Below are 25,268 nucleotides of genomic sequence, written 5' to 3'. Positions count from 1 at the left end.
CAAAGAAAATTCACCTTCTTAAAATTGAAATCGTATCTACTGAAGTTAAATACTGGTAGTCACTTCAGGTGTTCAATTAAAGGGCCCATGACATCGAAATACAAGTGTATTCCTGTTGGTGTGCAGTCCTGCATACATCTTATATTTTGATATGTAAACTTCTGAATTTGTTTCATAGATTTTTAAATATTTTTTTAAATATTTGTTTTTCAAACTTGTTAAGCTCCACCCCAAAAACCTCCAGATCTCATTCCCCTTGTGACATCATCTGTCAGTTATCAATGAGCTAACTTGAGAAAGTGGTTTGTATCTTTGTCGAAGTCGATCACCTGTTACAACACGTAATACAATAACAACATACAAGTTGCTATGTCAGACATGCTGTAGCATCACCAGGAAGACAAAGGCAATGATGATGTATTGTACATAATGGAATCATGCATTTCTATTATGAACGCATGCTAAGCTGGGGGAAATTACATACCATTGTCTATTCTAGAATATTAGTTTAGTCTGACATGTCTGACATAGCAACTTATATGTTGCTATTGTTTGTGGTATTGTAACAGGTGGTTACATGCCACTTTCTCAAGTTAGCTCATTGATAACTGACAGATGATGTCACAAGGGGAATGAGATCTGGAGGTTTTTGGGGTGGAGCTTAGCAAGTTTGAAAAACAAATATTTAAAAAAATATTTAAAAATCTATGAAACAAATTCAGAAGTTTACATATCAAAATATAAGATGTATGCAGGACTGCACACCAACAGGAATACACTTGTATTTCGATGTCATGGGCCCTTTAACTGCGGTTCTAAATCAATATACAAACCATATGAAGGAAGTGGGTTTTTTTGTTGTAGTTTGTTAGTTAGCAATTTCCGTATTCACATTGTCATGAGCCCAAAATGTGATTGATCACATGTAATTGAGTTTCTATCAATGGTAATTAAAGTGACAGGGTAAAATTGTCATAATTACAATTTAAATACCAACAAAATCATAATTAGGAGGAACTTGTTTGCATCTTTTACTTCTCTTCCCTCTCTTGACAATTTCTCCAAGAAACTTTTTGATTTAATGTTTTTATTGGAAATATAGATTTTACTGATATAATCATTAGTAAGCTAGTTCTGTTGAAACTTCTGGTCGTTGCATAATTGCAATATTAATGTTTTGTGTATCGTGTAGTCTAGTTGGCCATCTTGCCTCGGATAGTTGAAACTTGCATGCAGAATATTCTCAGGAAGCATTTGAGGAGAGTTAGGATTACTCAACCAACTTGTAAACATTAGCATGAGTAGAGGTGACGTGACCTTGTGGATATGTCAGTGTACTGCGGATTAAAAACTGGTTTGCTGTGCATACATGCTCATCATTAATAAGACATTAAAGTGCACTTGTCACTCTCGACCCAGATGTAGTAAATAGGTATGTGGTAGGAAGTACTGTACTTTCTGGACTACTTTTAAAGCCTTGTGACAGCTTGACTATAGCCAGGGTAGTAGAATTCAGTTGCTTGTGTAGGTGCCTCAAAATACAAATGCAAAGGTGCAGAATATAGGTAAAGCTATCATCATTATTTATGGGAAATTGAACCAACTGAAATAGAAACAAAGGGTTTGTTTCACATTTAAGTTCATATGTCCTTTGGATTAAAAAAAACATAAGTTTCAACTTTGTACAGAAAAAGGGTTAAAATCTAGTTTACAAGACCAAAAGCTTGGATTACTCAGACTTCTAGTATGATATGTTCACTGATAAATAGTGGTATAATGTCATGTGATTCTGGATCACATTATCAAGGGGTTCAATGTATGCCACTCGATGTTCGTTGTTTGGCAAGACATTTATTTGAATCTTAATGCTCTGAAGTACAAGATGAAAATGTTGTCATTTTTGAGATGTCCGAACCTGTTATGCTGCTTATACAATATGGTCTCACTAATCATATGGTTAAATAACTCTCGAAATAACATTCGAGAAATGTTAATGTGGTACATTGTATATGATATAATTTGTCGTCCTTTTTTTAATTTAAGGGGAAGGTGATAGAAAGGGTACCTAAAGGGAGTTTGGCTGAAATTGGACACTTCCTGTAAATTTACGAGATATATCAATGCAAAAGAAAAATGTGTTGGTGGTTTATTCTTATATGGGCAAAGGGTGGAATATGTGCAGTTCATAATGTATTTCATAAACAGGCAGGGTTTTGTCATGGTCTGATGTAAATCGTATCAGTTTCTTGTGCATATTGGATGACCTTTGTCATGATGGGTTCGCAAAGAGAACAATCGAGAAGAATGATTTATATTTCTAATTGATACACTGCATTTTGCCAGGATCAGTGAAAATGTGTATTTCTTTAAGTGCACCTAGATGGTCCAAGACCAAATAAAGAATCTTGATTTCTTCTTTCAACAACTTGTTGGGAGTATCTGTCTAGCTAAATCGTTTCCCTGTATATATATGTAATTTTCGTTTTGTAATTGTTTTTCATTATTTTGTTATTGTGAGTCATATCGACCTGAATAGTACCATTACATGAGATATCTATTAGTGGAGGAAATCAGTTGAAACACACATTATTGACTGATATATCCTTAAAAGTCAAACACTAAACATTGGATTCAGGAATACACTATTGTGACTCCTCCAACCTTTGATACCAAAGTGCACTACTGTTAAAACATTCACCTTCTATTACGCTCCTGCTGTGTATTACCAGAAATTTTAAAAGAGTGAGAAACGTGTACATTGGTTTGTATTTAAGTACATGAAATGTAAAAGACTGCAACAAAAAAGATGAACACTCTACCCCCTTTACTATTCTTATTTGACAATCTGCCACCACCTGTACTTTTGTTTTATCCAATGTCAATTCATTCCTTGTTTGTGCTTGTTTATGGTCTATACATTATTATAACATCTTGCCAGTTTTTCTTCTTTTGTGTCATTCTTCTGTTCTCCTTACCTTATTATTTCGATTTAGACAGAGAAAGGGATAGAAATGGAATGTCTCATGGTATGTAAGGCCAAATTGGACACAAGTTCACATTTCTTAACTCATCAAATGATTGATGAGCTGTGTAATAGCATCACCATATATATCTTACCATTATTTTTATTGATCACATTTATGTGTAGTTATTGTGCACATTATTTCCTCAATCCCTCCCTCTCTCTGTCACATATATTATGTAATGTCACATGTGAGCATGAAATATTCATACATAAAGGTTTACGGTCAGAATTATCTGTATGCTTTGTATTTGCCAAATGTTTCCAGAGTGTTACTGATAATATATTTGCTTTTTTGCTTTGAAAGGAAAAATAAAGTTGTCATGCCATTTATTCATGCAAATGCAGTATCATGTATATGATGAGAATATGCTATTTCTGGTAATAAGCATTCCTGCTACCATCTCTCTTTTCTTGTGTTCTCTGTCTCTGTCTGCCTCCCTCTCCCTCTCTCTCTCTCTCTCTCTCTCTCTCTCTCACACACATACACACTTTCTCTCCCTCTCTCTCTTACACACACACACTTTTTCTCCCTCTCCCCTATCTATCTCAATTTGTCCGTTTCATATTTGCCCCCCCCCCCCTTTTAAAATTACACTTCCAATAAACATATTATTGCTGTTACTGTGATAATAATACAGCACACACACTAATATACTAAATGAGGAAAAGAACACAAATTTTGACCTTTCTACTTTTATGTCTTGCATATATTTTAGGGATCTGAATCAATAGTTATTGAGCCAAACTACATGGAATGGTTGTCGCAAAAGCCATAGAGCTGCTCCTACCATTCACTTTGACCTTGTGGGGTAAGTTGAACATAGAGCAATGTATTCAATTGTGTTGTAATAGCAATGTCACATGAGTCAAGATATGGTTTGAAATAAAGGTATTGTTACAAAGAAACCAAGTAACCACCTTCAAAATACATTGATTTTCAAAGGTAAGGGAAATTATACAAATGATAAATTATGTATTTACTTGATGACTTGTCTAAATAACCTTATCAGGATGAAAGATATAACAAAAAACACTTGTATTCAATGAAAATTGGCTGGAGCGTCAGTTATAAAATACAGTAGTTATCAGACGTGAATGTAATTTAGGACAAAGTATGGAACTCCAAATGCCTCTAAACAACAATAAAAGTCTTGACTTATCATCACAATATCACAAGTTCCTAGATGTGAGATGTGGACGAAAATCAGACAATATTGCCTGCTTTAACAGTATTTGCCATGTGGACAATATACTATAATTAGGATACCACATACATTTTGATAATGGATACCTGCATTATTATGAAATGCAGGGGAAAAAACATTTTTACAGCTCAAAAGGCCTGATACATCTTCCACTAATAATAAAGATGTCTTTTTGAAGTCAAAATTATTTAAAAACAAGTTTGATGGTTACCTGACGAGATGTCTTGGTAACACCATATGATAGTGTCCAATTACACACATATGGCTCAGCACAACGACATAACCATCACCTACTGTTAAAGGGATTGTTTAACAATATTATATATGAGATGCATGGCCTTACGTGTTATCAGTGTCTGTGATATGGTGTTATATATTGAAGCCCTAAAAAAATTGCGCTTCAAAATGTTCAAGAAGTGCCTCAAAAAAAGTAAAAACCTTTGAGTGACTAGTCTTACCATACTCGTTTTCCCTAATAGACAGTATTGTTATGAAAATCGTTTGGTAAACATAAAATTTGATTTCGATTTCAATCATAAATAGGTTTATAATTATCATTGCAGCATGAGCTAAATCAAGGAATTTTTTTAAAGGATTTAAGATAAAGTTACTGGATCCCTTTAAAGACTGGAAACAAAAAAGGTTTTCAGATATCTGTTCTCATAATTGGAGTATCATATCATATGAATAGAAAATATATATCAGTTATTTGGAAGCAGACATGTAGAAAGACTTATTTTCAAAACAAAAGGAATTCAAGGTACTGCACTTGAAGAACATGTTTAGGACTGTTCTCATTACGTTACAGAAGGCACTCCGTCAAGATCAGTATTGGTAACGGTGACTGTTACACCTTGGTGTGTGGAATCAATGATGAAATTTCCCGGGTCGACCTGATCAACTGTCTGAATAATAATACCCTCAGTGGACAAGACCTCCTGATGTCCTAGAACTGGATCTTCTGTCACAAAAGTGATGTTGCTCTGAAGGCCGTGGCGTTCCGCGACTGTTCCTTGGGATCCTTGAGCAAAATTGTGTTCCACGTTCAAGGGTAAGTAGTTACTTGTGTATGGATTCTGCTGGAGGACAATAGCTTCAATCATGTCACTCCTGATCTCACAAGTTCCTTGAGTGTTGTCAGATGTGCTATTCTGGACATGTTGATTTACATTAACAAGGGACATTGTAGCATGACTCACATTTTCCTGGCTACTTCCAGACGCTTTTTGACCACCTTCAGCAATTACTTGGTGAGTGTTGCTGTTTACACCAGTTAAGGTATCTTGGGAGAACTGTGTAGCTGCATTATTTCCAGTTATATGATCAACTTCCACAGCCAATGAGGGAATGTCTTGTGAAAGTTCAGAACCAGCTAGAGTGTCCTGCTCTTTCTCAGTTGTACCGTCCAGGTCACCTTGATATTTCCTCTTGCTCTTAATTCTTGATGAAGTTCTGTGAGTTGCCCCAGCATTTTTGCTCCCCTGAGTCCTGATACTTTGTACTCTATGCACTAACCTTTGCAAGGTTTTTAACATGTCCTCAAGGAAACACTCATCCTTCAAATGAGGAACCTGAGACTCCAACTTATCCAGTAGGTCCATGTTATTTCTTACAAGACGTTTGCATGTGACTGCAGCTCGCTGTGGCCTCTTGGACCCTGATGCTTCTTCAGTTAGAGCCCTTCTTGATTCCCCATCAGTATCCACTGGCACTGTATTTCCTAGCTCCTCGGCAGTATTCTGTTGAACCTTTTGAGAATGCTGCTCAGGATCACTAGCCAGTAGGACGTCCCCATCTAAGAGAAACAGAGGGTTGTCTCGATACGCAGCTCCAAGCTGGTCCCAAGACCAACCAGGCACGTGCTGGAAGATGGCACAGAAGTGTTTGCAAGGCAGATACAGTTTGGTCCAGTATGAACAAGTACAGGAGGGATACCTCTCCTCATCGCCAAAGAACACTTGATGTGTTTGAGATCTATCTCCCTTGACAACAAAGTGTCCATTCTGCCCAGCGTGGATGTTCTCTGGAATGATGGTTGTTGTCATGCACTTTTCCACATGCTCTACAATGAAACGAGGTTTACTGTGCAGGAAAGCAGGGACATCGGAGCTGTACTTGAGGTAACTGCTGGAATAGCGTGCATTGAACTCCACATACCTGTGAATCAACCGCAAGAAAAACAGAAAACACTTATTTCATCTCTACAATTTAGTGATGATTTACAAAGCAATAATTTGGAGGAAAACTGAATTTATAACTAGGAGGTTTGTAATTTTGACAGGTATCGTTATCATATGAAATTAAAACAAAATAAAAAGACCTTGAGTTTAAGTAATGAAAGGGCAATTTATTAAAAAAACAGAATTCAACAAATATTGCGCTCATTATTCAAGGTTACTATCAAATGATATCTTCTGACAGACTTTAGTTGACAAGAAAGTAGTTACTTACTTTCTATATTCTCCTGGGAAGCATTTAGTGTAGAGGATAGTAATGATCTCACTCAGGCTGCAGTCTTTATTGTCGCTCACATATCCCTGGTTGAACATGTCACTCTGCTGCTTGCATCCATTGACAGCATACATTGCAACTCTAACCCTCTCATTCTGGAAGAGGGTTGTCCATCTCTGAGGTTAGAGAAGTGGGAGGAAAAAAGGAGTCAGTTTGGTGATCATTCATAATAGCAAGGAGGGTTAGTCTTTGAGTTCTTTACAACAAGAAACATTCACAGGCATTAAGCGTTTGCCCATTACTTAGTGGTTTATAATCTTGAAATTTCATGCGACAAAATAATGAAACACAATTAACAAGTACAGCTCAATTTTGGGGGGAATTCGCAAAAATTTATTGCCAAGAAAATAGCTGTTCTCAACAATCCATGAAAGTTTTGTCGCAAAAGATTTTGGTTTTTAAGTAGAAGATATTCTGAGAAGATACCAGTGACTGTAAGATGGTTTGGGCCAATGGAGCAGATAGGTTCTGCAAACCCAAAACAAAGTGTGGAGATAGGGGAGAATAGAAACAACCTAGAGACATGACTGACAAGAAATACTACAGCAGTGAAAAGACCAAGGACTATATAGGAGTTGGGAAATTTGTTGTATTTAAAGCACCTGTCAGGCATTGCATTAATCTACAGTTTTGGCAACAATCATAATGAGTATTGAATCATCTGCCATGTGCTCATTATACTGGCAACTTAAATTAGCAAATCAAATCAAATGAAGTGTTTGCAGTAAATCATACAAATATTTTGGAACACAATAATAATAATAATAATGTAGCTTGAAGAAGTTCATTTTGGATACAATACATCTATTTTTACATGTATCACCACCATCTTGAATTTCATGATGCAAAACAATTTATAAATTATGTCTTCTAGACAAAGGATGTGACTAAGATGACTTGCCTTCATGCACGATAACCAGAACATGTTGAACCAGCTAGACACACCTTCCATCTCCTTCCATACTGACATCGTCTTCAGTCCTTTCAAACCAGAATCCTGCTCTCTCACTGTGGTTGCCATGGCAATCCTCCGCAGTGTCTTGATGATGCGAGCTCTCACTAACCCATCAGATATTCCAGACGAGTCCCTCAGCCATTCCTGCCATAACGTCTCACAGCGGTGGTAGCAGAACAATGCAGTGCATCCTGTTAAACAGCAAATTATTTCCTTATTACTAACTCCCTATTACTAGTCATAAAAACAAAGTTTATCTTGAAAAGCAGTCTATATATATTCATATTGATATCAATATATGTGATTTGAAATTTGGTATCAAATTACATTCAATATCAGTCATGCTCCCAAGGGCCTTTAAGTTGATCTAGTTCTTTGATAGGTTTCTTTTTTAACCATGGTAGCTATATCAGTTAAAGATGAAGTTGAGTTCTGGTCATGCGATTGCATTGTGAAAGAAACGGTGTGAAATCGACCAGAAAAGATCATTTAGCATATAAGAATTTGTGTGTATTGCAAGGTTCTGGAATCATCAAAATGATAAGAAATTTGGCCAAGTCTTGGTAAAGTTACAAACACTGTACACAGAAAGATGTATATGGGACTACACAAACACGTGGCATAAAAAACCTACCCCCCCCCCCCCCCCGAGTTTTACGAGTTACATGACATGTTTTTGAATATAAAGGCATTTGAAGAGCCATGCTTTTCAGGGAACATGTCTTATCTGATGTTCTTCCACACTTGCATAATAAGAATGATAACGCTCACAAATTACTTTTCACCTCTTCCCAGAACTTGACCTTCTCTTTAAACAAGCACAATCTTCCCCCTTCTGTACATGATTTGAATGACACAAATAAAACTGTACTATTATGTGAATCAGATTAATAACCTTCAAATTTAATATTGATATGTCATGGCTAGTTTTCATGTTGTAGGTTGACATATATATATATATAATTCTTATATTCTCAACAGCCTTCTATTAAATATATAACATGTTGTCATGACATTTTTCAGGAAAATGTTTTGTTTTTCATATCCTAATTGTTAGTACTTTTATCCCATAGATTTGTCCAATATTAATCATAACAACAGATATCATAAATCATCATCTCAGAATAAATAATGATAGTTCTAAACCAAACAATTAGCCCTAGTTTTGGACTGTATTTTGTATGCAGGATGAGATAAAAGAAACAAACCTTGAAAAACCATCTCTGTAGCTTCAATCTCAGGGTCAAAATAATCCACCACGAACCCCTCTGGTTTCCAGTCAGGATTCCATCTTCTAAACACACCCAGAGCCTCTGAGATGTCCTCCGTAGTGTCGCTATGTGAGACAAACATCCCAACCACTGTATATCCCATGTTGGTCCTAACGGAGAGGAGGAAGAGGGGGAGGGAGTAGCCAGCACTCCGGTAGACAGCATCCAAGACTGTGAATGAGTTGCCATACTTGTTGAGAAGTCGGCTTTGCCAGCGTGTTTGGCAACAGAAGAGAAATTTGTCTGATTCCGAACCTGCAGGGAATGATTTCATATAATATTTGATTTAAGTCTCATCTGCCAGACAGTATAAAAAATTCATTGCCTAGTTGTTTCCACTGTTAAAGAGGAATCTTAAATAAACAACTTAACAAATTTGAGAATGGTATGTCATATACGAAGAAAGGACAGCCCATTCCTGATGTAGTTACTAGTCCTTCAGTCTAATGTCATTTGGGAGATGAACTTTAAGTCTTTTTTTTTTCATTAAAAGTACTAACAGAATAACTCAGAACTCACTCAAGAAAGAATTTGTGTATCCTTTGGATGATTTTGCACCTCTTTCAATTGTTCCTACTTCTATCCATCCATTTCTTTGATAATGAATTCCAATTCTCTAACTAGATTTTTACAATGAGATAATAACCCAACAATACTGGAAGGAAAGTTTCTTCATTCTCTGGAAGACGATAAATTTCTATTCTATACTTTCAAGGATCTGATGTTTTTATGAAAAACATATATAAAATGTAATTACGTGTTTTATGCCAACTAAAAGATTCACCATACCTGGTTGTAGTGGTCTGTATTCAAAGAAATCCTTATTTCCTTGTTTCCACAATGAAATCAACAGAGAGGCATTATTTTGGTCCACCTTCGTATGGACCTCCTTCTTAGCTTTCTGTACTGTATTGCGGATATCGATATCTGTCGGGTAGTAGCGTCTTCTCGTCCTTTCTGGCTGTTCAGTTGAATGGAAGAGGGCGCTCTGTACATACTCGTCAAGATGCTTCCTTATTTCTGGAACCTTGGAGATGCCCTTGGCTGTCAGCTCAGCTATCTTGTGGATGATACGGGGATCTAATGCTTCCCGTAGACCTGCAGCCTGAGGCAAACATATCACCAGCAATTTCTGTTACACAGTACATGTATTTAGTCCATGATATCATAAAGTTATAAATACTTTCTCATACATCATTAATTCTCCTTATGAGCAAGACAAAACAAAAGACAACAACCACAACAACAAAACAAGGCAATTTAGTTGCTTCACGTTTTGTTTACATGATGTCTACATGTATCTCAGGCTAATTCTTGAACAGGTAACCCACTGGAGAAAAATATTATCACACGCGATTGTTCAATAATTAAACTAATCCCTCAAAATGCATGAAAAACTGCTTCTGCTAGTTTGTCAAATGTATCTCAATTAACTAATTAAATAATCAAAAGAACTCAAAGTTGTTCCAAGACATTTGCCTTACAATGTTGTTGACTGGATGTCCTCTATGTGATGAGAGTGATGGTAGACTGACATAGAAGAGTGTCTCTGTATGGATACAGCTGGCATCAGTCTGGTATTCTTCTCTCAGCTGTCTTTTCACAAGGACCTTGGAGTGACCTGTTGGTTCTAATCCTTGAAACTGAGATAAAAATAATTCAGAGTTGCCTACTAGAATCATACAAGCAACCCTTAAAGCCCCACTGTACTACTTGTAGCTACTTGCTTCCTCTATATAGAAAACAATGCCTAATCGGTGATCATTGGTCCCCCATGATCCTCTTTTTCTTATGTTAATTGAGAGCTGAGTTAATGAGATAGTCTCTGATGAGATTGTATCTTAGTTGTCAAGGTTAAAAAGAAGATAAATTTTCAATCATGAATACATGATGATGAATTTGTTTAATGTTTGATGATGATTATATTGCCAGATTGCTAAGAGAGCATGTATATACTTGTGAGTAAACAATCAGGGGACCTACGGCTTTAAGTCCTCTCTGAGGGACTTACCAAAAAGCAGGAGCCCACTGACTTGATTTCAAACCAGGGACCTCCCGGTTACGAGACCAATGCTCTTTCACTGAGCCATTGGTAAGTTTCAACACAGGAATATTTATAATCTAATTCAGGGATATATATTGATTTCCCAGATGATGAAGTCAATAAACTTTTACTGTTAAACTTAAACAAAAATCAAATACTATTTGTATTTGTAGAAAATTTAAATCAAAATGAATGATATTGACTACCTCATGAATGCCTATCAAACATAACTGTCAAGTGATAAACCATAAAAATGCTCAGCTACATTACATCAGTAGAATATAGGATAATTTCCCCAATAATTCTGAAGATTTCTGCCAGCATTACCTGTACTTTGTGGTCTGTGAACCTTAGAATTTGTACAACATACACGCTGGCAGGACAATCAACTTTCTTGGTATCCTGAACTAGCTTCCTCTTCTTCCTCCCAGTGCTTTCTTGATTTGTTGCATTGCTGAACTGTACCAGAGCCTGCAAGTATAAGCCAGACATAGCTTTAGTGGTATGATTAATTGCATCACTAATGGTATCATTGATTTGACAAGGGACCGTAGAACTTTCCTTTCATTAAATTTTACTCTGGTCGTTAATATTTTCAAAGTGGTCTTCAAATATACATATAAAGTAGAAGAAAAATACTTACCCTGGAAACCTTTACTTTTCTATCATAGGCAAACTCTTAGTCTGTATTGCCACATGGTTATCTTTACATAAACAGGGCAAATTAAGAAAAATCCCAAGATCTTCTTCTTACTAGTTTTATCAAGAACCATACCTGTACATAGCAAGACTATCCCCCCTTTTCCCCTTTAAAATTGACCTCCTGACATTAAAGTTGGTATGAAGCTCCGCATTGAGAATAAAGTAAATAACAGTACAACAATGATACTTGTTTTTGATTTTTGATTCGATTTAAATTTATTTCTATATTTCACAAAATAAATTTAAACAAGTAATAAAACAATACATTCACAAACGAAATACAATTAAATGAATACATTGAAGACTAAAGTACAATAAAATATTACATAATCAACAATTTGTTAGTAATCAACATAACCTGCCTCTTAAAATCCTGAGCAAATAATCATCGACTTAAAAGCCATTCCAATTACCTTTCTCTTGGCTTTGGTTTTTTCATTCCTGTCCTTTCCTTGATGACATATCAGGACATGACGATGCATGTAAAAGAATGGCATTCCATCACATTCTATCTTAGGAGACTGGCCACCGTAGTCTAGTCGAAACCTTAGAAAGGACTTGCCAGGATCAGGAATACATTCTACAAGTACAAGTACAAACAAAATTATTGATAAATTCTGTATTTGCCATGATGATAACAAGATAGAATAGAACTGCAGTGACTGCAATCTGCACACAACTAGCCTGGAAGACACCCTAAAAAGAAGAGAAAATGATGTTTCTGCTCTAGTCTACAGAAGAGATCGTTCAGCATTTTCTCTTCTAAAATATTATGTCGTCTTCTAGGCTAGACACAACACTCATTCAATTCAGATCTACTAGATCAATGTACACATTGCAAAGATTTCTTTCTGCGACAGCCACCTATTCACTATGTCATCTAACCCTAACCCTATTTTATTATGTTTTATATATCATATTATTATTATTAGATGTATCATTCTAAGCTGTAGCTACCCATATTTTTTTCTTCAAGTGGAGTGGCTGCATGTAGCAAAAGGAAGTCTTCCCTACACATTTGTACAGACAACACTCAGTAAACAACACAATTTCAGCAAAAGGCGTTGTATGGAGTAGCATTTACCGAGGAAAAAGAAGAAGAAAAGAGACACAATACTATACAATAAGGTCTTGTGACTCTCTTTTTGTGTTTTTTCAGATGCCTATTTGTTTATGTCGATGACTGTTGTTTACATAGAACTAGATCTAGTTCTTGTTGATGTTGTTTTTGTTTACCACCAAAGACTGAAAGAGGGGATGTTATACCAAATAGATTGTATCATACGCAAATATCAATCTTTATCAATATTTTAGACACTGAGCATTTCTGTCCGACCAGTCTTTCATGACCGGTCGACATTCTCGACACTCGACATTCTCGAGTTGAGCTGAGCTGAGAGAATTGATTGTTCCAACCTAAATTTAAACGGGTGGGACTACAGTTAACCAAGTATTACATTATTTTTTTTATTATACCCGAGGAGAAAGAGGGTCAGACTCACCGTGAATTTTACCAAAGTCTCTGTCTTTATGTGCGGTAATGAATTTCACCCTGTATCGTTCTTCATGATCAGCTATACACCTGTAAACAGCCTCCACATCTTGACATTTTATACAGTTATCGGCAGCAGCAGCCATCGCGCTCATTAACGTTGCATCTGCTAAAGATGTTGTGTTGCCCCCCCCCCCCCCCCCCTTTTTTTTTAGGGTCGCAAATCGGTAGCATATATTGGCACGAGCTTTAGTGGAGTCATGAATATTCATTAGTCCCTACGTCACATACGTGCGGCGTGCGTAGTGTGTCATATACACATGTACTAGTACACGAGTACGTTTGTAAGTATTAGTACATGTACGTTGCTCCGGAATGAAGAGAATCGCTATAAAGGACGAATTACTCCGTGAAGCCAAGTACGAACAGAGAATTGAAAGCAACTACACTCCCTAATCTAGCTAGTTTTGTAATAACAAATAGGTATTTTTTTCATAATATTTTACTCTTTCGTGGCTTCATACTAAGGAACTTTCAAAAAGATGATTTGTAGAAAAAAGAAAACTGAAGAAAAGAAAACATGTGCACCCAGCAGTTCAATGCAGTTCCTACCTACCTAGGCCTACCTAAACCCACCTACAAAATATTACTTGCATGTTGCTTAAATAGTTGACAGCCACAATATTTAGTAAAATAATAGGCGTTTCATGTATTTTAATACTGGTAAGTTGCTCGATATGATTTGATTCGATATATATATCTCATTAATAAAACCATCTAAAGGCTATAAGTCTCAAACATATCTTAAACCGAGTGCCAACAGCATTAAACCATGCCCCCAAATTTAGTGATCTTTTTTTTTATATCGAAATACCGAGGTTTCACTGGTTTATTTAGCAACATGAAGATTGTAATACTATAATGTTCGAGTACATCACTTTGTATATGATTTGATCCGAGATATATGTCATTAATGAAACCACGCAAAGGCATTCTAGTCTCAAACAAACCATCACCATTAAACCGAGTGCGAACACCATTAAACCATGCGCCAAATTTAGTAATCTTCTTTTGTGTATCAAAAGACCGAGGTTTCACGGGTTTATTTAGGAAAATGCAAATTTGATACTATAATGTTCGATAAAATCGGTCAGTATATGATTTGATTCGATATATATCTTATTAATGAAACCATCTAAAGGCTTTATAGTCTCAAACAAACCTGCACCATTTAACCGAGTGCGAACACCATTAAACCATGCGCCAAATTTAGTAAACTTCTTTTGTGTATCGAAAGACGGAGGTTTCACAGGTTTATTTAGGGAATTGGAAATTTGATACTGGTAAGATGCTCGATAACATCACTAAGTCTGATTTGATTAGATATATATCTCATTAATGAATCAATCTAAAGGCTATATTAGTCTCAAACCAACCAACACCATTAAACCGAGTGCCAACACCATTAAACCATGCGCCAAATTTAGTAATCTTCTTTTGTGTATCGAAAGACCGAGGTTTCCCGGGTTTATTTAGGAAAATGGAAATTTAATACTGGTAAGATGCTCAATTACATCACAAGGTATATAATTTGATCCGAGATAATCTAATTAATAAAACCATGCAAAGGGATTCCAGTCTCAAACAAACCTTCACCATTAAACCGAGTGCCAACACCATTAAACCATGTGCCAAATTTAGTAAACTTCTTTTGTGTATCGAAAGACCGAGGTCCCCGGGTTTATTTAGGAAAATGGAAATTTGATACTATTAATGTTCGATAAAATCGGTCAGCATATGATTTGATTCGATATATTATATCTCATTAATAAAACCATCTAAAGGCTTTATAGTCTCAAACAAACCTCCACCATTTAACCGAGTGCGAACACCATTAAACCATGCGCCAAATTTAGTACAGGCGCGGATCCAGGTGGGGGCCGAGCGTGCCTTGCCCCCCCCCCCCCCCCGCAAAAAAAAAAAAAAAAAAAAAAAGAGAGAGAGAAGGAAAAGAAGGGAAAGAGGAGAGAAAGGGAAAAAAGAAGAGGAAGAAGAAAAGAAAAGAGGGAAGAAGGAGATCGGGGGGGGGGAGGACTTGCCTCCCCCCAATAAAAAAATAAAAGAGAAGGAAGGAAAGGGAAAGAAAAAAGATAAAGAGGAGATAAAGGGAAGGACAAAATAGGAAGAAGAAAAGAAAAGAAGGGGATATCAGTTGCAATTTTCCCGCCAACAAGTTGTGGATCGAGGGGGGGGGGAAGACCCTAGCCTCCCCTCTCCCCCCCCCCCCGTCCCCGCTAAAAAAAAGAGAAAAGGAAGGAAAAGGAAAAGAGGAGAGCTAAAAGGGAACAAAAAGAGGAAGAAAAGAAGCGGAGATCAGTAATGTTGCGGTTAATCCCGCCAACAATGTGTGGAGCGGGTTGGGGACCAAAATGACCGTGCCCCTCCCCTCCCCCCCCCCCCCAGCAAACCTAAAAGAGAGATAAGGAAGGGAAGGGAAAGTGAAAAAGAAGAGAAAGGGAAAGGGAAAAAAGGAGAATGAAGAAAGGTAAGGGATATCAGTTGCAATTTTCCCGCCAACAAGGTGTAGATCGGAGGGGGGGGGGGGGCACTGGCATACTGATAGGGGAGGGGGGGGGGTTGGAGAAATAGAATTCAAACGTGGTTTATTTATAATTCCATAACGGTGGTTAACAAATAATGCTGAAATGAGATAATTTTCCTCACTTCATGCGTTTGTTGGAAAATGACAAATTCCTAAATTTACAGCCAGGCAAGAAAATGCTTCTTGAGATGCCTACATATCAGGGCCCGCGGAACGGCGGGGATCGGGATCCTCGAGCCCCTCTCCCCAAACTTTCTTTGAAAAAGTATATTAAAGAGAAATAGAAATAAAGAGAGCGAGAAAGAAAAAATAGTTAACTGCCAGTGTCACATTATAATGGGGTATCAAAATATGCTCATCTGACCATGATTAAAATTAATGCCTAAAATCCTAAGGGCTCTGCCCCCTGGATTCCACCTAGGGCCCTAAGGAGGGCCCTTAGATGCTCATATGACGGTCATTTAATGCCTAAAACCCCTGATTTCTGGGGCTCTGCCCCCTGGACCCCACGCCAAATAGTGTCCTGCTAGTGTCACAAATAATAAGGTATCAAAAATGCTCATCTGACCGTAATTAAACGCCTAAAACCCCTGAGCTTCTGGGGGCTCTGCCCCCTGGACCCAACCAAGAGCCCTTAGGCGGGCCCCTCGATACTCATATGACCGTAATTGAGTGCCTAAAACCCTTGAGATTCCGGGGCTCCGCCCCCTGAACCCCAAGCCAATTAGTGACCTGCCATTGTAACAATTAGGTATCAAAATAATGCTCATCTGACCGAAATTAAATGCCTAAACTCCTGAACTTCCGGGGCTCTGCCCCCTGGACCCCGTCTAGGGCGCTAAGGCGGACACCTGAATGCTAATCTGACCGTAAATTAAAACCTTAAACCCCTGAGCTTCCGGGGCGGACAAGGTATCAACATTATCTGACAGCAGGCGCGTAGCCAGGGGGTGGCGGGGTGGTCCCCCAATAAACGCCGGCCAAAAAAGAGAGGAGTGTAAAGGAAGAGGACGTAGGAAGAAAAGGGAATAGACAAAGAACATATTTGAAATTCAGACAAGGATTAAGAGTCGAGAACGGTACAACGAATCGTCTTCTTTCTCTAATGAATTAATGAAACGTCAAAGCTTCCGCGCTACGCGCGGGGGAGGGCAGGGGAACTTAATTCAGACGAGGATAATTTTCGGGAACGGTACAACGAATCGTGTTCTTTCTATAATAATTTAATGAAACGTCGAGGGGGGAATTGATTTAGACAAGGATTAAGAGTCGAGAACGGTACGACGAATCTTCCTCTTTCTCTAATGATTTAATTAAAAGTAAAAGCTTCCGCGCTTCGCGCGGGTGGGGGAAACTAAATTATTTTCGAGAGCGGAACAACGAATCGTCTTCATTCTCTAAAAATTTAATAAAACGTCGAAGCGGGGGGGGAAACTGAATTTAGACAAGGATTAAGAGTCGAGAACAGTACAACGAAATCGTCTTCTTTCTTTAATGATTAAATGAAACGTAAAAGCTACCGCGCTTCGCGTGGGAGGGGGGAAACTGAATTTAGACAAGGATTAAAAGTCATAACGGTACAACGAATCGTCTTATTTCGCTAATGATTTAATGAAACGTAAAAGCTGTATTCAGACGAGGATTATTTTCGAGAACGGTACAACGAAATCGTCTTCTTTCTCTAATGATTAAATGAAACGTACAAGCTTCCGCGCTTCGCGCGGGAGGGAGGAGGGGAAACTGAATTCAGATGAGGATTAAGAGTCGAGAACGGTACAACGAATCGTCTTCTTTCTCTAATGATTTAATGAAACGTAAAAGCTTCCGAGCTTTGCGCGGGAGAGGGGGATGAATTAAGACGAGGATTAAGAGTAAAAAACTGTACAACGAATCGTCTTCTTTTCTAATGATTTAATGAAACGTAAAAGCTTCCGCGCTTCGCGCGGGAGGGGAAAAACTATTTTCAGACGAGTAGGCACGTACAGAAGGGGTGGGAGGGGGTTAGGGGGTTGACCCTCCCCCGTTCGGTTTTTTATGTGTGTATTTTGGAGCAACCCCCCCCCCTTTTTTTTCTGTGATTTATTGATTGATTTTTTTTTTTTTTATTTAATTTTTATTTTTTTTAAATATGCCAATGGCTGACCTAAAAAAGGTGACCCCCCCCCCCCCACGGAACAAAATGTCAAATTTTCAAATTTCGAGACAAAAAAAAAGTGTCCTCTTCCCCCCCCCCCCCCCCCCCGCTTAATTAGCGACTGACTGAGTCGTTACGATTTTTTCGGACCAAAAAAAAAGTGGGCCCCCCCCCCCTAAGAAATCCTGGATCCGCGCCTGATTTAGTAATCTTCTTTTGTGTATCAAAAGACCGAGGTTTCATGGGTTTATTTAGGAAAATGCAAATTTGATACTATAATATTCGATAAAATCGGTCAGTATATGATTTGATTCGATATATATCTCATTAATGAAACCATCTAAAGGCTTTATAGTCTCAAACAAACCTGCACCATTTAACCGAGTGCCAACACCATTAAACCATGCGCCAAATTTAGTAATCTTCTTTTGTGTATCAAAAGACCGAGGTTTCACGGGTTTATTTAGGAAAATGCAAATTTGATACTATAATGTTCGATAAAATCGGTCAGTATATGATTTGATTTGAAATATATCTCATTAATGAAACCATCTAAAGGCTTTATAGTCTCAAACAAACCTGCACCATTTAACCGAGTGCGAACACCATTAAACCATGCGCCAAATTTAGTAAACTTCTTTTGTGTATCGAAAGACGGAGGTTTCACAGGTTAAATCGTCGCTGTTTTCACGAAGTGACGGTATATAGTAAAAAAAAATTGCATTCACTTTGCGTTACGATTTTCCTCACTACCGTCACTTCGTGAAAATAGGGACGGTTTATTTAGGGAATTGGAAATTTAATACTGGTAAGATGCTCGATAACATCACTAAGTCTGATTTGAATCAATATATATCTCATTAATGAAACTATCTAAAGGCTATTAAATCTCAAACAAACCAACACCAGCCCCATTAAACCGACGACTCGGACATTCAGATGTCGGACAAATATATTTATTTTCGGGGGGGGGGGCTGAAGTGGTTTTCTTGTAAAATATATCGTCTTGTCACCAAATCAAATTTTCACAAGTTTGACTCTCAGTCGAAGGAGGGGGGGGGGGGCAAGATTTTCATCACTGGAGCGGGGGAAATATTAGCTAGATCATTAAGATGTCTCCATATAATATTATAAGCTAAATAGAAAAATATATTTTTGAAAAGACATAATAGTACAGGGAACGCCACCGTTCGCATAATGCTTTACGGTAACAAATTCCACTCTCTGTCGCTTCCTTCCTTGCTGAGGATTAGGGACATGATAGATCAGCCCAGGCGCGAATCCAGGATTTCTTAGAAGGGGGGCCAAAATTTGGAACGTAATGGTGACCAGCAGTGGTGTAATGAGCAAAAACGTTTGGAGGGCAGGCAAAAATCCGGGCTCATACATGCGGCCCCGCTAAACGTTTTTCAAAGTGGTCGGGGGTCTTTTTACGATCAGTATTTACGATCAGGTAGAACGTAGCGTAAATTGGTGATGGGTCTAGGGGCAAAGCCCCGGCGGGGGTGAAGGGGCGGAGCCCCCGGAAGCTCAGGGGGTATGGGCATGTAATGACGGTCAGATGAGCATCTAGGGGCCCGGCTTAGTGGCCAAGGTGGGGTCCAGGGGCAGAGCCCCCGGAAGCTCAGGGGTTTTAGGCATTTAAATACGGTCAGATATAAGCATTCAGGGGCCCGCCTTAGGGCCATTCGTTATAGGGGCAGAGTCCCCGGAAGCTCAGGGGTTTTAGGCGTTTAATTACTGTCAGATGAGCATATTTTGATACCTTTTTTGTGAGACTGGCATGACCCTAATTAGCGTGGGATCGAGGGGGCGGAGCTCCCAGAAGCTCAGGAGTTTAAGACATTTTATACCGGTCAGATAAGCATTAAGGAGCCTGGTGAGGTCGAGGGGGCGGAGCCCCAGAAACTCAGCGATTTTAGGCATTTAATTACGGCCAGATGAACATATTTTGATACCTTATTTGTGACACTGGCAGGTTACTTATTGGCGTGGGGTCCAGGGGGCGAAGCCCCCAGAAGCTCAGAGGTTTTAGGCATTAAATTACCGAAAGATGAGCATCCAAGGGCCCGCCTTAGGGCCCTAGGTGGAATTCAGGGGGCAGAGCCTTCGAAGGCTCAGGGGTTTTAGGCATTTAATCACGGTCAGATGAGCATATTTTGATACCTTATTATTTTGTGAATCTCGCAGGACACTATTATTTCTTTCTTTCTATATTCTCTTTAATATACTTTTTCAAAAAAAGTGTGGGGGTAGCTCGAGGCCTCCGAGCCCCGCCATTTCGCGGGCTCTGACCTGAAGGTGGTAAGCGCTTTATAAGTAACGTTTTTATTATTATTATTATTATTATTAAGGCCTCTAAATAATCATATTTCTTGCCTGACTTTAAGTTTAGGAATTTGTCATTTTCCAACAAACGGATGCCTTAAAAAGTATAATTTACTAAAAAGTGAGGAAAATTCTCGGAAAAGTATGTCATTTATACACATTTGTAAATCACCGGTATCGAATTAGAAAAAACACCATGTTTTATTTATAGTGCCCCTCCCCCCCCCCCCCCCCCCCCCGCCCGATCTACACCTTGTTGGCGGGACAAAATCGCAACTGATCTCCCCTACCTTTCTTCTTTCTCTCTTTTTTTTCTTTCCCTTTCTCTCCTCTTTTCCTTCCCCTTACATTCCTTCTCTCTCGTTTGGGTTTGCTTGGGGGGGGGGGGCAAGGGCCTTTTGCCCCCCCCCCCGCCGATCCACACGTTGTTGGCTTAATCGCAACTGATCTCCCCTTCTTTTCACCCTTTTCTTTTCTTCTTCCTTATTTTTGTGCCCTTTCAGCTCTCCTCTTTACCTGTACCTCACTTCTCTTTTTTTGGCAGGGGCGGGGGGGGGGAGAGGAAACAGCCTTGTGGTCCCTCCCCCGATCCACAACTTGTTGGCTGGAAAATTGCAACTGATATCCCCCTTCTTCCTTTTTTTATCCTTCCCTTTTTCTCTTCTTTCATTTGTTCTTTCCATTTCCTTCCTTTTTTCTAATTTTTTTAATGGGGGAGGGGGGAGGTAACACTCTTTCGCCCCCCTATCTCCTTCTTCTCCCTCCTTTACTTTTATTTTGCCTCTTCTTTCTTAAACTTTCTCTCCTCTTTCCCTTTCCCTTATTTTCCTTCTCTCTCTCTCTCTCTCTCTCTCTCTTTTTTTTTTGGGGGGGGGGGGGGCAAGGCCCGCTCGGCTCCCCTGGATCCGCGCCTGGATCAGCCCCTTGATGGCAACGCTGCCACATCCCCACTGTCCCTCCCTCCTTGAAACATAGACAGGCTACACCATCTATGAACTAATTAGACGAGAATTGTCGGTAATACATACTTGTACCAAGGGTGGAGGGTGGGCCGAATGGCGCAGCGTGGTCGGACTGATTAAGGGGCGGGGGGCTGGGGACTGGGATGATGGCTCACGTACACATTTGGGGACGCCTTTTTTTCTTTTTCTTTTTTGGTTCAGAAATGTACGTTTTCAATGTTTTCAATAAATGTTTTCTACAAATATTCGGGGTCACGTGGCGTCCCCCCCCCCCCCCCCCCCGCATCAGCGCCACAGCCGTGGGATGTTTTTAGAAAAAAATGTTTAGTGAATACAAAATAAAAATAATTACAAAACTGAGAAATATCAGCCCAAAGAGGGAGGGGAAAAAAACCCGACCGACCCAATTTTTTGGCTAAAGGGCAATACAACATCTTTATGAAAGATAATGACCATTATAAATAGAGACTCTCATTCCGCATTATGAATAGCGACCCTCACGTCCATTTTCCTAAATAAACCCGGGAAACCTCGGTCTTTCGATACACAAAAGAAGATTACTAAATTTGGCGCATGGTTTAATGGTGTTGGCACTCGGTTTAATGGTGTTGGTTTGTTTGAGACTAATATAGCCTCTAGATGGATTCATTAATGAGATATATATCTAATCAAATCAGACTTAGTGATGTTATCGAGCATCTTACCAGTATCAAATTTCCATTTTCCTAAATAAACCCGGGAAACCTCGGTCTTTCGATACACAAAAGAAGATTACTAAATTTGGCGCATGGTTTAATGGTGTTGGCACTCGGTTTAATGGTGTTGGTTTGTTTGAGACTAATATAGCCTCTAGATGGATTCATTAATGAGATATATATCTAATCAAATCAGACTTAGTGATGTTATCGAGCATCTTACCAGTATCAAATTTCCAATCCCCTAAATAAACCCGGGAAACCTCGGTCTTTCGATACACAATTTTTTAAAGAAGATTACTAAATTTGGCGCATGGTTTAATGGTGTTGGCACTCGGTTTAATGGTGATGGTTTGTTTGGGACTATATAGCCTTTAGATGGTTTCATTTATGAGACATTATCTCGGATCAAATCATAGACTGACCGATCTTTAATATCAAGCATTTTACTAGTATTAAATATTCCATTTTCCTAAATAAACCCGTGAAACCTCGGTTTGTCGATACACAAAAGAAGATTACTAAATTCGGCACATGGTTTAATGATGTTGGTACTCGTTAAATGGTGCAGGTTTGTTTGAGACTATATAGCCTTTAGATGGTTTCATTAATGAGATATATCTCGGATCAAATCATATACAGAGTGATGTAATCGAACATTATAGTATCATATTTCCAATTCCCTAGATAAACCCGGAAAACCTCGGTCTTTCGATACGCAAAAGATTACTAAATTTGGCGCATGGTTTAATGGTTTTGGCACTCGGTTTAACGGTGTTGGTTTGTTTGAGACTATAGCCTTTAGATGGTTTCATTTATGAGATATATATCTAATCAAATCAGACTTAGTGATGTTATCGAGCATCTTACCATTATCAAATTTCCAATTCCCTAAATAAACCCGGGAAACCTCGGTCTTTCGATAAACAAAAGAAGATTACTAAATTTGGCACATGGTTTAATGGTGTTGGCACTCGGTTTAATGGTGTTGGTTTGTATGAGACTATATAGCCTTTAGATGGTTTCATTAATGAGATATATCTCGGATCAAATCATATACAGAGTGATGTAATCAAACATTATAGTATCATATTTCCAATTCCCCAAATAAACCCGGAAAACCTCGGTCTTTCGATACACAAAAGAAGATTACAACATTTGGCGCATGGTTTAATGATGTTGGCTTTCGGCTTAATGGTCATGGTTTGTTTTAGACTATATAGCCTTTAGATGGTTTCATTTATGAGACATATCTCGGATTAAATCATATACTGACCGATGTTTAATATCAAGCATTTTACTAGTATTAAATTTCCATTTTCCTAAATAAACCCGTGAAACCTCGGTCCGTCGACACACAAAAGAAGATTACTAAATTTGGCACATGGTTTAATGGTGTTGGCACTCGGTTTAATGGTGTTGGTTTGTTTGAGACCAGAATGCCTTTGCATGGTTTCATTGATGAGATATATATTTAATCAAATCAGACTTAGTGATGTTATCGAGCATCTTACCAGTATCAAATTTCCAATTCCCTAAATAAACCCGGGAAACCTCGGTCTTTCGATACACAAAAGAAGATTACTAAATTTGGCACATGGTTTAATGATGTTGGCACTCGGTTAAATGGTGCAGGTTTGTTTGAGACTATATAGCCTTTAGATGGTTTCATTAATGAGATATATCTCGGATCAAATCATATACAGAGTGATGTAATCGAACATTATAGTATCATATTTCCAATTCCCTAGATAAACCCGGAAAACCTCGGTCTTTCGATACGCAAAAGATTACTAAATTTGGCGCATGGTTTAATGGTTTTGGCACTCGGTTTAACGGTGTTGGTTTGTTTGAGACTATAGCCTTTAGATGGTTTCATTTATGAGATATATATCTAATCAAATCAGACTTAGTGATGTTATCGAGCATCTTACCAGTATCAAATTTCCAATTCCCTAAATAAACCCGGGAAACCTCGGTCTTTCGATACACAAAAGAAGATTACTAAATTTGGCACATGGTTTAATGGTGTTGGCACTCGGTTTAATGGTGTTGGTTTGTATGAGACTATATAGCCTTTAGATGGTTTCATTAATGAGATATATCTCGGATCAAATCATATACAGAGTGATGTAATCAAACATTATAGTATCATATTTCCAATTCCCCAAATAAACCCGGAAAACCTCGGTCTTTCGATACACAAAAGAAGATTACAACATTTGGCGCATGGTTTAATGATGTTGGCACTCGGCTTAATGGTCATGGTTTGTTTTAGACTATATAGCCTTTAGATGGTTTCATTTATGAGACATATCTCGGATTAAATCATATACTGACCGATGTTTAATATCAAGCATTTTACTAGTATTAAATTTCCATTTTCCTAAATAAACCCGTGAAACCTCGGTCCGTCGACACACAAAAGAAGATTACTAAATTTGGCACATGGTTTAATGGTGTTGGCACTCGGTTTAATGGTGTTGGTTTGTTTGAGACCAGAATGCCTTTGCATGGTTTCATTGATGAGATATATATTTAATCAAATCAGACTTAGTGATGTTATCGAGCATCTTACCAGTATCAAATTTCCAATTCCCTAAATAAACCCGGGAAACCTCGGTCTTTCGATACACAAAAGAAGATTACTAAATTTGGCACATGGTTTAATGATGTTGGCACTCGGTTAAATGGTGCAGGTTTGTTTGAGACTATATAGCCTTTAGATGGTTTCATTAATGAGATATATCTCGGATCAAATCATATACAGAGTGATGTAATCGAACATTATAGTATCATATTTCCAATTCCCTAAATAAACCCGGAAAACCTCGTTCTTTCGATACGCAAAAGAAGATTACTAAATTTGGCGCATGGTTTAATGTTGTTGGCACTCGGTTTAATGGTGTTGGTTTGTTCGAGACTATAGCCTTTAGATGGTTTCATTTATGAGATATATCTCGGATCAAATCATATACTGATCGATGTTATCAAGCATTTTACTAGTATTAAATTTCCATTTTCCTAAATAAACCCGTGAAACCTCGGTCTGTCGACACACAAAAGAAGATTACTAAATTTGGCACATGGTTTAATGGTGTTGGCACTCGGTTTAATGGTGTTGGTTTGTTTGAGACTATATAGCCTTTAGATGGTTTCATTAATGAGATATATCTCGGATCAAATCATATACAGAGTGATGTAATCGAACATTATAGTATCATATTTCCAATTCCCTAAATAAACCCGGGAAACCTCGGTCTTTCGATACACAAAAGAAGATTACTAAATTTGGCACATGGTTTAATGATGTTGGCACTCGGTTAAATGGTGCAGGTTTGT

The 25,268-nt window shown here is 38.3% G+C and overlaps 1 protein-coding gene across 1 annotated transcript; it reads right to left on the bottom strand.

The window, feature by feature from the left end:
- Positions 1–3,702: 3,702 nt before the first annotated feature.
- LOC100888931 lies at positions 3,703–13,386 on the bottom strand. Its single transcript, XM_003728580.3, has 9 exons — positions 13,216–13,386; positions 12,127–12,293; positions 11,339–11,482; positions 10,452–10,610; positions 9,757–10,072; positions 8,905–9,222; positions 7,643–7,887; positions 6,682–6,857; positions 3,703–6,387 (listed from the first exon to the last, which is right to left on the bottom strand). Exons 1-9 carry the CDS (start codon positions 13,358–13,360, stop codon positions 5,028–5,030), a joined length of 3,030 nt encoding a protein of 1,009 aa, XP_003728628.2. The 5' UTR covers positions 13,361–13,386; the 3' UTR covers positions 3,703–5,027.
- Between the last annotated feature and the right edge of the window lie 11,882 nt (positions 13,387–25,268).

The sequence above is a fragment of the Strongylocentrotus purpuratus genome, unplaced genomic scaffold (genome assembly GCF_000002235.5).
Source record: "Strongylocentrotus purpuratus isolate Spur 01 unplaced genomic scaffold, Spur_5.0 spur5_scaffold_5, whole genome shotgun sequence".
NCBI lineage: Eukaryota > Metazoa > Echinodermata > Echinoidea > Camarodonta > Strongylocentrotidae > Strongylocentrotus > Strongylocentrotus purpuratus.
Note: the sequence above shows the minus strand (reverse complement) of the source record. Positions and strands in the feature narration are given on the sequence as shown.

Coding starts and splice junctions, on each gene's coding strand:
- LOC100888931 (XM_003728580.3), bottom strand. CDS start 13,360: ATGAGCGCGATGGCTGCTGCTGCCGATAACTGTATAAAATGTCAAGAT. Junction 9,223..9,756: donor ATACAGACCACTACAACCAG/GTATGGTGAATC, acceptor CATTCCCTGCAG/GTTCGGAATCAGACAAATTT. Junction 6,858..7,642: donor TCTGGTTATCGTGCATGAAG/GCAAGTCATCTT, acceptor CTCTAACCTCAG/AGATGGACAACCCTCTTCCA.